The sequence below is a fragment of the Cynocephalus volans genome, chromosome 3, assembly GCF_027409185.1.
Source record: "Cynocephalus volans isolate mCynVol1 chromosome 3, mCynVol1.pri, whole genome shotgun sequence".
In the NCBI taxonomy this organism is placed as follows: Eukaryota; Metazoa; Chordata; class Mammalia; order Dermoptera; family Cynocephalidae; genus Cynocephalus; species Cynocephalus volans.
The window spans coordinates 25,123,212-25,136,791 of record NC_084462.1 but is presented as its reverse complement, the minus strand read 5'-3'; the positions used below and the strand labels follow the sequence as shown (position 1 = coordinate 25,136,791).

The 13,580-nt window shown below is 54.1% G+C and overlaps 1 protein-coding gene across 1 annotated transcript; it reads right to left on the bottom strand.

The window, feature by feature from the left end:
* Positions 1–1,912: 1,912 nt before the first annotated feature.
* On the bottom strand, positions 1,913–7,140 carry GNB2 (G protein subunit beta 2). The gene is made up of 10 exons (XM_063090318.1): positions 6,976–7,140; positions 4,608–4,753; positions 4,328–4,366; positions 4,106–4,212; positions 3,701–3,764; positions 3,454–3,616; positions 3,295–3,361; positions 2,778–2,979; positions 2,474–2,690; positions 1,913–2,393 (listed from the first exon to the last, which is right to left on the bottom strand). The coding sequence occupies exons 2-10, from the start codon at positions 4,662–4,664 to the stop codon at positions 2,287–2,289; spliced, it is 1,023 nt and encodes a 340-aa protein (XP_062946388.1). The 5' UTR covers positions 4,665–4,753; positions 6,976–7,140; the 3' UTR covers positions 1,913–2,286.
* Positions 7,141–13,580: the final 6,440 nt, after the last annotated feature.

Sequence of the window (13,580 nt, the reverse complement as noted above, 5' to 3'; positions counted from 1 at the left end):
TGTTGCTGTGACTGGGGCAGAGTTGTCTAGGGTGGGGGCCAAAGTAGCCCCTTAGCTTCGCTGCTTTGGGGGAAAGTTGCACAAATTGGATGAACTGCATCACTCCCCAGGCTACTGTCCTGCACCAGCTGACGGGTAGATGGGAAGGGCCAGGGCAGTGCCACCTCATCTGGCTGTCTGCGGCAGGACTGTGACCTTGGCCCTGGGGAGGGGCTTCCCCCACCGCTGCCATTTTTGGGGGACGGCCTGGGTGTGAAGCTGAAAGCTCCAGCTCCTGCCTTGCCACATGAATGTATTCTTTGGGCTACAAGCCCCTGCCTCGCCCCTGAGAGACACCCTCCAGGAGCTGGAGAGAGAGAAAGGCACCGCTTGATGGACTGAGTTGTTTCTCCTGTGAAGGGGGCAAGACCAGGGGCCTCAAAGGGCAAGAAGGGGGTGGCTTGGGGCTCAGGGTTGTAATGCTGGAGGCTTTCACAAAGGCCCTCTGACCTGCAGCCAGCTGTGTGGGGTGTGGACTACCCTACTCTGCGCATTGACCAAATGGGAGAGGAGCAAGCGGCCTCTCCTCTTGATGCATTTTTTAATGTTGGGTAAGGTTGGGGTCAAGAATAGAAGTGTGTGTCTCTCCTGGGTCGGGTAGGCTGCCCTTCCTATTGCCCATTTCTTATTCCTAATCCTCTACCTGGGTTTGTCTCTCGTTTTTTTTGTTTTTTAATAGTTTGTTTTATCTTTTGGGTTTCTCATCTAACTGCTCCCATCAACCTCATTGCTCAGAGTGCAGTATTAGGGCAAAATTCTGCTACTGCCTCCCCTCCATGAATGTATTTATCCTTGCTGCCCTGGGGAAATGGGAAGTGGCCCCAGTTTCTTTCCCCATCCATCCCTGGAGAGATTTTTTTTTTTTTTTTTTTTTTGCACCAAAGTGGCAACTGGGTCAGTGTTGGGGGATAAAGCTGGCCTTAGGGGTGGAAGGACCCCTCCAACTGCTTCTCCCTGGTTTCAACAGTGTTAGTGTCCGTGAAAAGACAATATTCTCTCTAAAGCAATAAGGGGGTGATGGGCCAGGGGGAAATGTCTTGCTGCTGCTGGCCCCTGTTCCCCATCCCTCTCGCCAGTATTTGGCGGCATTGGAGGTGTGGGGGAGACTCCTGTTGTGACTGAATGTAACTGCCCCAACCCCTGCTACAGCCAATGCAGGGGAAGAGGGGGACACTCTTCCTGTCTCTTCCTGCCCCTTCCCCCAAGCTAAAGAGACTTTGAAATTAGGGGGCCCATGAGCCTGGAGTAGGCCTTAACCCTGTGAGGAAGTCTAGGAGGAGCCCTCTCCCACCCCCATCCCCTCTGAGAGTGGTCAATGTTTACAAGCCCTGAGCCCCAAGCCCAGGGACTCAGATCCCCCTGTTGCTGTCCCTTTCCACCCCAAGTCTTCCTGGGCCCTAGCTGCTCCCCCACCCTTCCTGGGGTTGGGGTTGGTGCAGGGATTGCTCTGTTCCCTTGTCTGCCTTGTGTCCACAGTCTCCCCCAGCCCCACCTCCACCTGTGTGACTTCCCTTTCTTACCACTCCTGTAAATACTCCCCTTCTCCCAATAAAACTTGGTGTGTGTTTTCCCCTTACACCTGGGCTGCTGTCTTTATTTAGGGAGAGGGGCATCAAGGATGAATGGCATAGCTCAGACCTGGGAACTAAAAGTGCTCTGGGTGGGGCTGCCTCACTGTGGGAGCCCATGATGGGCATCTGTGGCCCTGCTGGGTGGAAGGTTCTCCTGCCTGTGACTTAAGCCTTGCTCTGAGGAAGAGGGATTTTCCATCTGGCCCCTCCTGCTTGTTGTGGCCCCATATCCCCAGGTGGGCTGCCCTCAGGCAGCAGAGAACAGGACTAAGGAAGATACAAGCAAGGGTGGAGACCAGGTACAGAGTTGGAATTGGTTCCTTTATGGAAAAACTGAAAATATAATAAAAATTAAAATAAAACCAGTTTTAAAAAAAGCCAGCCGCTGGAGTTTCTACCTCCTGCCTCTGGCCCTCCAGAGGGGTGAGGCCCAGACCCCAGGGCAGCAAAAGGATGAGGGCTCTCTGCCCCCGCCTCTTCCCCCATTCCATCCCCGTCTTAACCTCTGCAATGGGGGGGCCCTGGGAAGAACCAAACCTGGGTGGGGGATCAGGGACCCAAGGCCCTATGGCCCAGGGAGGGAGGCTTGGTGTGTCCCCAGCCCCAAAGCTCCCGGCCTGTAGTGTGGGCATGGGCAGGGCCCCTCCCGGCCTGGGCCTGGCTGGAGTGAGGGTGGTTAGTTCCAGATCTTGAGGAAGGAGTCCCAGGAGCCTGTGGCCACAGCCATGCCGTCGTCAGTGACCCCGAGGCAGCTCACACGGTTGTCATGACCAGCAAGGACGCCTGTGAGGGAGAGAGACATCAAAACTGATCTGCTCTGGGCTTTTTGTCCCTGCCTGCTCTGCTTTAGCACCCAGTCTCACCTGCACGGTCACCCTTCATGGCATCCCAGATGTTGCAGTTGAAGTCGTCATAGCCGGCAAGCAGCAGCCGGCCACTGCGTGAGAAGGCAACAGAGGTGATGCCGCAGATGATATTGTCATGGGAGTACATGAGGAGCTCCTGATCGGCTCGCAGGTCGAAAAGGCGGCATGTGGCGTCGTCGGAGCCCGTGGTGAAGGCATAGCCATTGGGGAAGAACTGCAGGAGACCGGAATAGAATAAGGGCACGGAGCAGGGCCAGGACCCCAACAGGGAGGGCTGGCCAAGTTTGCCCCGGAAACTTACAGCCACAGCGTTGATGTCAGACTCATGGCCGATGAAGGTCTGTCGGCACATAGAATCCCGCACGTCCCACAGCTTGATGGAGGCATCGCAGGCACCTGACACAAAGGTGCGGCCATCTGGGGCCAGTGACAGGGACATCACATCCCCACTGTGTCCAGCAAAACCCACAGTTTGCTGGCCTGTCTCAATGTCCCACAGGGCACTGGAGAGGTGATAGGAAAAAAGAAGGAATCAGAGATGAAAGACAGATTCCCTGCCTCCCAACCCCATCACATGAGCTAGGCCCCAGCAGAGCATCTGTGGAAGGGGCTCCAGGAACCTGCTCTCGTCCTACATGAAAAAGCCTTAGGTGGGGAGGCGCTCATCCCTCCCCAACCCCTTGGCACCCACCCAGAGAGGGAGGCTAGGCATTTAGACCATCTCGCTTGCTGAGACTGTGTGCTGAACACTGAGCCTGTGGCCCCCGAGGCAGGAAATGTGGGTTAGTCCAGACTGCCCAGCACTGGAAGGGCCTCACCAGGTGGTATCCCCAGAGCTGGTGATGATTTGGTTGTCATCCAAGAAGCGGCAGCATGACAGGTACCCTGGGGAAAGGCGCTGGTCAGCTGGGACTCAATGGGAGGGCAGCGCAGCCCCTCCCCCTACAATGCCCAAGACCCAGCCATGTTTCTCTCACCAGTGTGGCCAGGCAGCTCCCGGCTGACCCGAACATTGCCCTCACGGGTCTTGAGACTGTAGATGGAGCAGATGTTGTCCAAACCCCCACAGGCCACAAAGTTCCCTGAGGGTGCATAGGCACAGGTCATGACCCAGGAGGAGCGCAGCGGGATGGCATGGACCTACCGAGGAAGGGCAGCGCCCAGGGTCAGAGCCAGCCAGGGCCCTTCAGCCCAGCTCCCTTCCACCTCAGGTACCACCTCTACCTTATTGGTGGTATAACTGTCCCAAATGATGAGCTTCCCGTCCTGGGAGGCGCTGACCAGCAGCCTGGTGGAGAGGCAGGGAGAGTCAGACAAGTCAGGACGTGCAACCCTGCTCTAGAGGCAGGACACCCTCCCCCTCTCCCATCTATCTGGTGGATGCTCTTCTGAGACAGTCCCCAGCAGCAGCCCAGAAGTTCCTGTTGGTATGGCCTCTTTTGCTCAGGTCCCATGGGGAAGTTTGGAAGTTGTCTCAAATACACTCTGGCAATATGGACATCCTGTTCATCCCACCAGATCTTTGAGGCTGCCCTGATCTCTCCGACCACTCTGCCAGCTGTAAAATCAGCCCATGAACACTGGAGCACAAAAGCTCAGCACAGTGCCCCAACCCGACCACACACACACCTTGAGTCTGTCCCCCAGTGCATGGCATAGATTTTTGCCAGGTGCCCACGGAGGGTCCTCCGTGTCCTCATCTGGATTCTCCCCACTGGGTCCAGCCCAGCTGTGATCTGGAAGTGGAGGCAGAATGGGTTCGGGGAGGTCCAGGCAGCAGGACTCCATGAAGCAGTACCCCCAAGCCCTTGCCCCTCCCTACACCACAGTCCAGCCCTGGGTTCCTCTCACCTGGGTCAGTGTTGAATCCCCACATGCTTTTCGGGCATCCTGCAAGAGATGGCAGAGTCAGTCAGAGGTGGGGGAGGAGCGGGAAGAAGAGGGAAGAAAACAGCAGACCGGGGAGTGGAGGCAATGAGACATTGAGAGATTAGGGTACCCTTCTTCCCCTCATCCCCCCCCCCCAAAAAAACCCCTCACTCAGCCCACTCCAGGGCACTAGGCAGCAGTCTTCACAGGCCACCTAGTTCTGCCTGCTTAGCTTCCCCATCCCAGCCGGCCAGGCTCTCACCCGGATCTGGTTCCGGAGCTGCTCGGCCTCTTGTCTCAGTTGCTCCAGCTCACTCATGGCGCCGAGCCCGTGGGGCGGGGTTGGGGGCGGCTGGGGGCCGCGGAACGAGGGTTGGGGGAGGCAGCTCCTGGTCGCTGGCCCGAGGCCTGGGGGATGCAGGACTGACGTCAGGCCCCAAGGCCGCCGGGGAAAAAGTGGGGAAAGGCGGGGTTGACGTGCGGCCCGGAAGGGGTAAGCACCGTGAGGGGGGAGGGGGCGACAGCGGTGGCCTCGGTCCTTCCTGCAGAAGCGGGGTCTCCGGCACAGGAGAGATGCTGCGGAGGAGTAACGCACTTCCCCAATCTTCCCCCCCGCTCCCCGGAAACTGAGCGGGAAGTGCAAGAGGAAGCGCAGGGGAAACCCCTCCCTCGGCCAGCAGCCGGGGCGGGACACCCGCGGCAGGAACTGGGGGGGGGGGGGGAGGCCCTTAGAAAACAGACCTGGCGTCCGCCCCAGCCTGCACAGGCACCGCCCTCCAAACACCTAAATTTAAAAGGGGCGGTGCCTCTTTAAATTCACCCCCACACGCTGCACACCCTCCACACACACCCCCAGCTTCGACGGTGGGGGGAGATATGAGGGGGAAGCCGGGCTCGTCGTGGGGTTGCCTAGGCAACCGTCACCCGGACTGAGAGCACCTCATTGGTGAAGTGCCCCCACCCTAGCCCCGTTGCCAAGGCAACCGCATCCACGGCAGAGACCTGTAGGGTGGGTGACCCCACCCCCGGCCCCAACGTCCCCACCCGACCCAGCCTCCCGCCCCTCCCCAGAACCGGCCAGGGTGGCTGTTTACAAGATTTGGGAAAAGCCGATTGGGCACTAATAGGTTCGGAACGGCTCACACCGGATAATCCCCGGGCCGGCTGCGCCCCATTAGCCGTCCACCGCGGGCGGGGGCCAGAGTGGCGGGCATGGCAGCCCCAAGCCGCTGCTCCAGCGCCGAGGCCGCCCGCCCCACCGCGCTCGCAGAAAGCCTGTGGGAGCCGCTCTCGAGTAATTAGGGCTCCGAAGAGAGGTCCCCGGCCCCGAGGCTCGGAGCTGCTCTCTCCCAGGCGCCGGCGGGTGGCCCCAGGCGGCCGGGTCCCTGCATCCTGGGGACCCCAGGAGCGCAGCCACAGCCTCGGCGCCGGGGCCCCAGGGGCCCCAGGGGCCTGGCTGGCTCTGCTCCATGGTCGAGAGCCTTGCTCCCCCGGACACCTGTGTGATCTGGCCGTGCACACCGCACTCTGCCGACCCAGGCGTCCCCCACCCAACTCCCACTTCCCCGAGGAGTTGGGCGTTCTTCTTCCCCACTGACATTTCCCCTGGGTAAGTTCAGCTTTTTACGCCAGCGCCAAGGGATGCCCCTCAAAAGAGGGGCGAGGGGAGAGAGCAGAGGCCCCTATCCCACCCCATCCCCAGGTCCGGACAAAGCCCCTTCCTTCCAGCTGCCAACAGCCCAGGCCTGGCGGCAACGCCAGAGACCCGGGTCAGGAGGAAGCCGCTGGGGCGGGGGCAACGCTCCTAGCCCTCAGTTCCCATCACCCTTAAGGGCTCCCTCAGCTATCCCCGGATTCTGGGGATGCAGCAGCCGGGACCCCAAAGAGAAACGGGGTGCCACCGCCTCCGCAGGTTTGGCGGGGCGAAGGGGAGGGGTCAAGGGAGGGTCCCCGGATCTGGCAGCTCGAAGGCGCGGGCCGGTGCCGCGCTGCGAAGCGCAGTGGGCCTGGCCCTCCGGCCCCTACGACCTCCATTTTGCCTAAAGACAGCTTGGCGGGGGGCAGGCGGCTGGGAGCTAGGCTTGGAGTTAGGACTTGTAAAAGGAACGGGGTGCGGTGGTCTCCGGCTTATGGTAGTAGGGTCAGAACCCAAACCGGGGGTAGGGTGGAGAGGAAGGGAAGGATGGCCTCGCGGCCTTGCCTGCCTCTCCCGGGATTCTGGAGTTCTGCAAGGCAAATGCTGGCAGGGGTGCGAAACGGGAGGACACGAGGGGTGCTACCCAGGGGCAGGCGGAAGGGTAGTGGTGGGGAAAGGGGGCGGGACAGGGCCTAGAGTAAGCCCGGAATTTAGCCCCCCACCTTCTAAGGGAGCAAGAGGCAGTCGGGGCGGGGATGGGTCTGGGGTCAGGCAAAATGCCACTGATGGTGCAGGGAGCGCATGCATTACTGAGGGTGAGGGTCCCCCAGTTCCCCTTCCGGGTTTGGGAGCGACAGGGCCTGAGGAAGGGAGGAGAGGTCTGGGGAGTTACGTCCGCTCCCAAGAGGCCAGACCGCGGAGACAGAAGGAAGAGAGGTTCCCCCATGGGAATTTGGGGCTGGGGGATAAGGACTCCTTTTGTCAGCGGAGGTACCTGTGGCGGTGGGACTCTGCGAAGGGGATCTAGAAGAGCGTCGGGGGTCTAGAAGAGCGTCGGGGGTCCTGTCTTCCTCCGCGGCGGAGGCGGCGGCGACGCGGATGGATTTTCTCAGTAACCCAGAGTCGACAGGCCAGCACTGCTCTCCCCAGAGCGGAGGGATCCCTCCCGCCAGTGACGCGGCCGCCTCCGCCGCGCCCAGGGCCCGACTGGGTGAGACCAACTCCTTAGGTGGGGGAGGCCGAAAGAGAAAACACTACTTAAGGTGCAAAGACTGACTCAGTCACAACAAAGATATCATTCCACACTATTTCGGCATAAATTGGAACAAAACAAATGGTTTGCTTCCCGAAAAGGGGTAACACATCCCCCCTGGGACTGACAGAGGTGGTACCGGCATAGGGGAGGGTGAAACCGCTCGCTGGTCACGTGATAGACATCCCGCCCCTCCCGGATTGGGCGACTTCAGGCCGGGAGGGGAGTTGGACGCCCCAGTTCTTGGTTTGACCCCTCCCCTTGCCCCTGGTGAGGCCTCGCCCCTCTTCAGGGGGCGGAGCTAGGGAGATGCGGCTGGCCCAGGACTGGGCCCGCCTGGAGACGGCACAAGGAAAGAACAGTGTTTCAGCTGAGCAGGAGTGGGTGGGAGTCAGAGCGGACTATTGGGAGTGCGGTGAGAAGAGTACTGCCCAGGCAATTCCCCAGCATTGCCCCATGGGCTTTCCTAGACCCCTTTACAAGGCCGTATGACACTGTAATAACTCATCTATATTGAATTCCATACTTCAGAGTGTTTAATCTTCACAATACTGTTATTCCTATTTTCTAGTAGTGGAAACAGACCTAGGGCTGCAGAGTTGAGATATGAACCCAGGCAGCCTTAACGACTTTACCCCAGCAATTATATGATATTAGCCTCTTTATGAGCCCCCAGTGGACCATCCTTATAAAGGGATGAGAATGTAAGTATAGGCCTTAGTTTCCACATGTGTTTTTTTGTTTGTTTTGTTTTTTTCGTGACCGGTACTCAGCCAGTGAGTGCACCGGCCATTCCTATATAGGATCCGAACCGCATATTAGCAACAGATAATAGATGTCAATTAAATGTTAGAATTATCTTATGGATAATTTCCTTCAATTTCCTCAATCTACAGATGGGCACAGTGACTTCCCTAAAGTCACTTAGAAAACTAGCAGCCTAGGACTAGAACCCAATTTTGTCAATCTTTATAGGGCATCTGATTCTGCTTCCTCTTACTTTGGTTTCTGTGCTAATACGCTTCCCTGTTTTAACTTACTCAGCTAATATATTTTAAGCCCCAACGATACTTCAGTCACTGTCATAGGCACTGAGAATGCAATCGCTGCACCATCCTCGGTCTGCATGGAGTTTACAATCCACAGAGAGACAGATGGTAGATGGGCATTGAAATAATAGTGCTGATGGCCTGGAAGTGCCATTTACTGAGAGCAGAACATCTGAGAGGAGACATATTTGGAGAGGAAGATCAAGAGCTTTAAATTGGGATGTTTAAGGTTTGACATGCATAGGAGGGGTGCTAGGAGAAATGTTCAATAGGCAACTGTAGAAGGAGGTCTGGGACTCAGCAAAGAAATCTGGGTTGGAAAAGAGCCCGAAGAGTGAGTGACACATTCGAGAAGATGAAGTAAGAGATGCAGAGAAAAGACAAGATGGCCTAAGACCAAGCTCTGAGGAACTCCAACATTTAGAGGTCAGGCAGAGAACAGGCTGCCAAAGGAGAAGCCAGAGAGCTAAGAAGAAAATCAGGAGAATGTGGAGTTCTGGAACCCAAAAGAAAAGAGTGTTCCAAAAAGGGAATGACAACTGTGCTGAATGCTGCAGAGAGATGAAGCAAGACGGGACTGAGAAATGTGCATAGATTGAGTAATGTGGAGGCCACTGGTGACTTTGTTGAGAGCATTTGCAATGGATGCTAGGGTCAAGAGGCTGCTTGCAGTAGGCTGAAGGTGAGTGAGAAATGAGGCAGTCAAGACAACCAAAGTGGCCAAGGTTTGGGGAATATTGGCTTGGAGAGGGTGTAGAAAGGTGGAAAGAGAATATGGAGTCAGGATTTGTTTTTTGATGGGAGATACTGGAGCTTGTTTAGATAATAATGGGAAGGACAGGAGGAGAGAGAGAGGTGAAAGATAGACAACCAGCAGATGACCAGTGGTTGACCAATTTGTCTGAGAAGGCAGGAGCCCTGGAGCACATGAGGGGTCCCAGCTCTGATGGGTCACAGGACACTTCCTTCTTCCTCTAACTGTTCTTTCTCAGTCTTCTCCTTGGCATCTCTTGCTCCTTAGGGCACTTTGCAAATATTGTTTTTCCCAGAATCCCAACTTTGGCCTCCTCTTCTCACTCCCCAAGCTATTCGTTGGTGACTTCATCTACTACTGTGACTTTACCCCCAATTGCTCATAACTCTCAAACCTCAATCTCCAGCTCAGATGTCTCTTCCCCATGTGCAGACTTGGTGTATGTCCAACTGCAGACTGAATATGTCTACTTGGTTGCTCATAGACAGTGGTGTGCTGGCATCAGCTTATGCCAGCTCATACCAGCTCACAAGGGCCCATTGTACACCTCTCTTGCAAACTCCTTGTTCAGTGAGGTCATATTGATGGTAGTAACTTGAAATGAGCCATGGTGGGAGTATTTACATCATAAAAATCAGCAAATGCTTTATGTCTGGTCTCCCCTTACATAAAGAGCTGGTTGTAAATATTTACTGCATGCCACTGTTCACAGACATCTCACACTCAATGTATTCAAAACTACATTATTCATCTTTCTCTGCACTACACCCTGGCCAACCTTACCCCTTCCCTGAATCTCTTGGCCCAGTTAGTGGCATCACCATCCACCCAGGAGCTTCCCACGCCCTCATTTCTCATATCTAAAGGATGGCCAATTAGTTAGGGTATAGTCAAAGCTGCTATAACAACGAGTTCTAAAAATTCAGTGACTTGAGCAACAGCCCCAAAATAGATACTCCAGGACTGTGGGGGTTTCTCTGCCATCTTCAACATGTGGCTTCCAACTGTGTCCAACATGGCCCAGACAGCAACTACTCATTGTATCTGAATCTCATACATTGGGAAGGGAGTGGGGTGGGAAGCACAAGTTCTTTCCCGAAACTTCAAGGACACCACTAACTTCTGCTCAGATGTTGGCCAGATGCAAGGAAAGTTGGGTGGGATGTGTAGTCTCCAGCAATGTACCCAGCTAAAATATAATCAGTACTACCTGTCAATATTGCCAATGCTACCTGTCAGATATTGATTAAATCCTTTCCTTCTACTGTATGCTAACTGCTATTACCTTGGTTCTTGTCTATTTCCTGGCCATTAGGATAGTCCCTCTCTAATCAACCTACCAAATAGCTGCCAGAGATATCTTTCTAAAATGCAAATTGGGGCTGGCAGGTTAGCTCACTTGGGAGAGCATGGTGCTGATAACACCAAGGTTAAGGGTTCAGGCCCCTGTACTGTACTGGCCAGCTTCCAGTAAATAAATAAATAAAATGTAAGCTGGGTTGATAACTTTCCTGTTTAAAACAATGCAGTAGTCCCCCATAGATTCCATGAGAAGGGCCAACTTCTTTGCATGACACACAGGCTAGGTCTTGTCCCCTTGATTCAGAATGCCTTCCACTCCCACTCCAATTCCACTTCCTTGTCTGCCAGAAAAATTCAGGTCATTTTCCAGGGCTTAGTTTGATATCGCCTCCCTGACCACACCATCGTCTGTGCCCCACTGCAATACTGGCTCCATTCCTATTGCAGTCTTTACTGGACTGTGTGTTTCTGGGCACTTGCCACCTGCACTGGGGCTCCCTGTGAAGCCAAGGTGCTTGGTTTATCTGGCAGAAGGCTGGGTGAGTGTTCAGCCAGCAAGGACAGACACTTGCAAGATGCTAAATCATTTCCAAGATGTGAGTTCTGAAGGGCCTGGGCCTGGTCTTAGCACCCCGGACATCATTATCAGGTGTTCAGGATGGTCAGCCTGAATGGGGGCATGGAATGTGAGACCCTCCAGATGACATTATTGAATTGTTTAATTATCCATCTTCCTGGATAGACATTAAACTCTACAAGAGTCACATCAAGTTCTATGAGCCATTTTGTTTCCAGTGCCTATCAGGCACTGTGAGAGCATTTATGGAATGGATAAAAGCATGACAATGCTTGCCTCAGGATCAGGACTTTTCACACACCTGGGTTCAAATGTCAGCTTTGTCACTTAACAACTGAATGACCTTGGGCAAGTCACTTGACCTCTACATGCATTTGTTTCCCCTGCAAAATGGGGATAATAATTGGGTTGTTAGGAGGACTAAATGACTTAATATTTGTAAGGCATTTATAAAGTGCCTGGCACAAAGTAAATGTTTTAAAGTAAATAAAAATAGAGTTGTGGGCGTGAACCAGTTTGTCTCTGATGACTTTTCCAGTCTATCTCCCCCAACACTGGCTTCTGCCATCAGCTCCTATCCAACCCTATTCTAGGTTTAGCTCCTATTTCCACATATTCTGGAATTTTCATGTCTCTGGATCTTCTTTGCATCTTTCCCACCTTGTTCACCTATGAACCCCTATTCGTCCTTCACAATTTAGCTTGAACTTCACTTCTACCAGCCTTCCTGGACTCTCTGAGACAGGCAGCCCCTCCTTCCTGTGGGCCTCCATTTCACATCATTGTCGTGCATGTCTGAGCTCCCCATTGCTGCAAAACTCCTTGACAGCAGGTATATATCTTATACACCTCAGTATTCTCTCCCATGCCTAGCACATAGTAGACATAAAAGATGTTTGTTGAATCAATGAATGGACAAATAAAATGTATTACTTTACCTTAACCACTTCCATATTGCAGTAGAACCTTAATGTCAGATCCCATGACAAATAATTGGCCACAGTTGACTGGGAGGTAAATCAAGTGCAGTCCTGTAGTTAGCTGACTGTAGCTTTTCCTCCAACCATGAGAGGAAAATTCACTTCTCATTACCAGATAGACTGCAGGCTTCTAATTTATGCGTAACCCTAAAGTCTCAAAAAGCTCCCCAGGGACATTCTTGGGACCCACTATTTTCTGGATAGTCCTGTGTGCCCAGCTCTCAGCCAGGCACTTGATTCTGGCATCAGATTGAGTTCTCACCACCAGTTGTCCCACAGATGGGGGCAGCAAAGCTTGGAGAGGAACACAGAGGTGTTGTGAAACAAGGTCATATCTGAACTGGCTAAGAAGAAATGTGGGCTCTATCTAGTCCTGGCTCTGACCCGAGGGAGCTGCGACCCAAGACAAGGCCCTACCTCGATCTGGGGAAACCCTATAAAATCTGGGGGTTGGATCCATGATCAATAAGGTTTCTTCGGGTGGGAAAGTTTCTGAATCTGAGATGGCTGGGGGTGAGAGAGAAGGGGTAGTGGGAATCAACGAGGTGAACTTCAGGGGAAATGAGGCAATATCATTAAATGTCAACAAAAGCAGATGTGCAGGCCATGAATAGAATCACTTTCCCCTCCAGCATTCCTTTAATCCTCACCTCAGCATTTTTAAAGGTAAAGAAATGCAGGCTCAGAGAGGTTAAGGGACCGATCCAATTCATCCAGGCCTCATTTTATACGGAGGTCAGTGACTGACCTAAGATCACTTGGGAAAATCTCAATCTCCCAGCTCCTGCGTCAGCTCTCTCCCCTACAGCTCACCCCTCCCACTGAAACCTTGACCCCTCCAGTCTGGGGAGCCAGACCTGGACTCAGAACCAACCCTGGGCATGTGAAATGTCACTGTCACCAGTAGTTAACCAATGAGCCACCTCAAACCATCTATCCTTTGGCTGGGGAAGGGTGGGGTGTCTTCCAGAGTGGGCATCTGATGGAGCAGAACCTTCGGGTACATATGGCTGTTACACAGTACCCTTCTCCTCTGCCATGTCTGGCCTCAGTGATCCTCCCACCCTCAAACAAGTAGGTGGGAGTGCTCCTACACACACACATTTACATGTGCACACATACATATACCAAGACATATAAACACATACATATGGGCACACACCTACACTCACAGCTGTCAGAGCTGCTCCTCCATTTTCACTATCAAAACTGCTGTGCTGGTGATGCCCAGAGCCCAGAAGAACCCACAAGCCGTCCAGTAGAAAACACTTGTTGATAGATGCCTCCTAGAGGAACTGGGAGCTGAGGAGAGAGGGATGGAGACAGACAGAAAGCCAAAGATGGATTACCAGCCCAGGGCCTATGTGTGCACGCGTGTGCGTGTTTGTACACGTGTGTATGTATAAGGCCCAGGCACCGGGGGCGGGGAGGACAAGAGAGGCCATCAGAAAGACAAAATTGGAAAGAAACAGGGAGACATGGAGACAGCTCCGCCGGTACCTCCCTCTCCTGGTGGTTTCATTCAGGCCTGGGTGTGGCAGAACTTTGCTCAGGAGCCTGAGGATTGACGACTCTTCGGGACTGTGGCACCCTCTCCCCCGACCCCATTTTAAAAAGTAAGGGAGCAGGGGCCCCATCGGTCACCCTGCAGAGTCCTGGTCTCCGGATGGACAGGGTCTCCATCT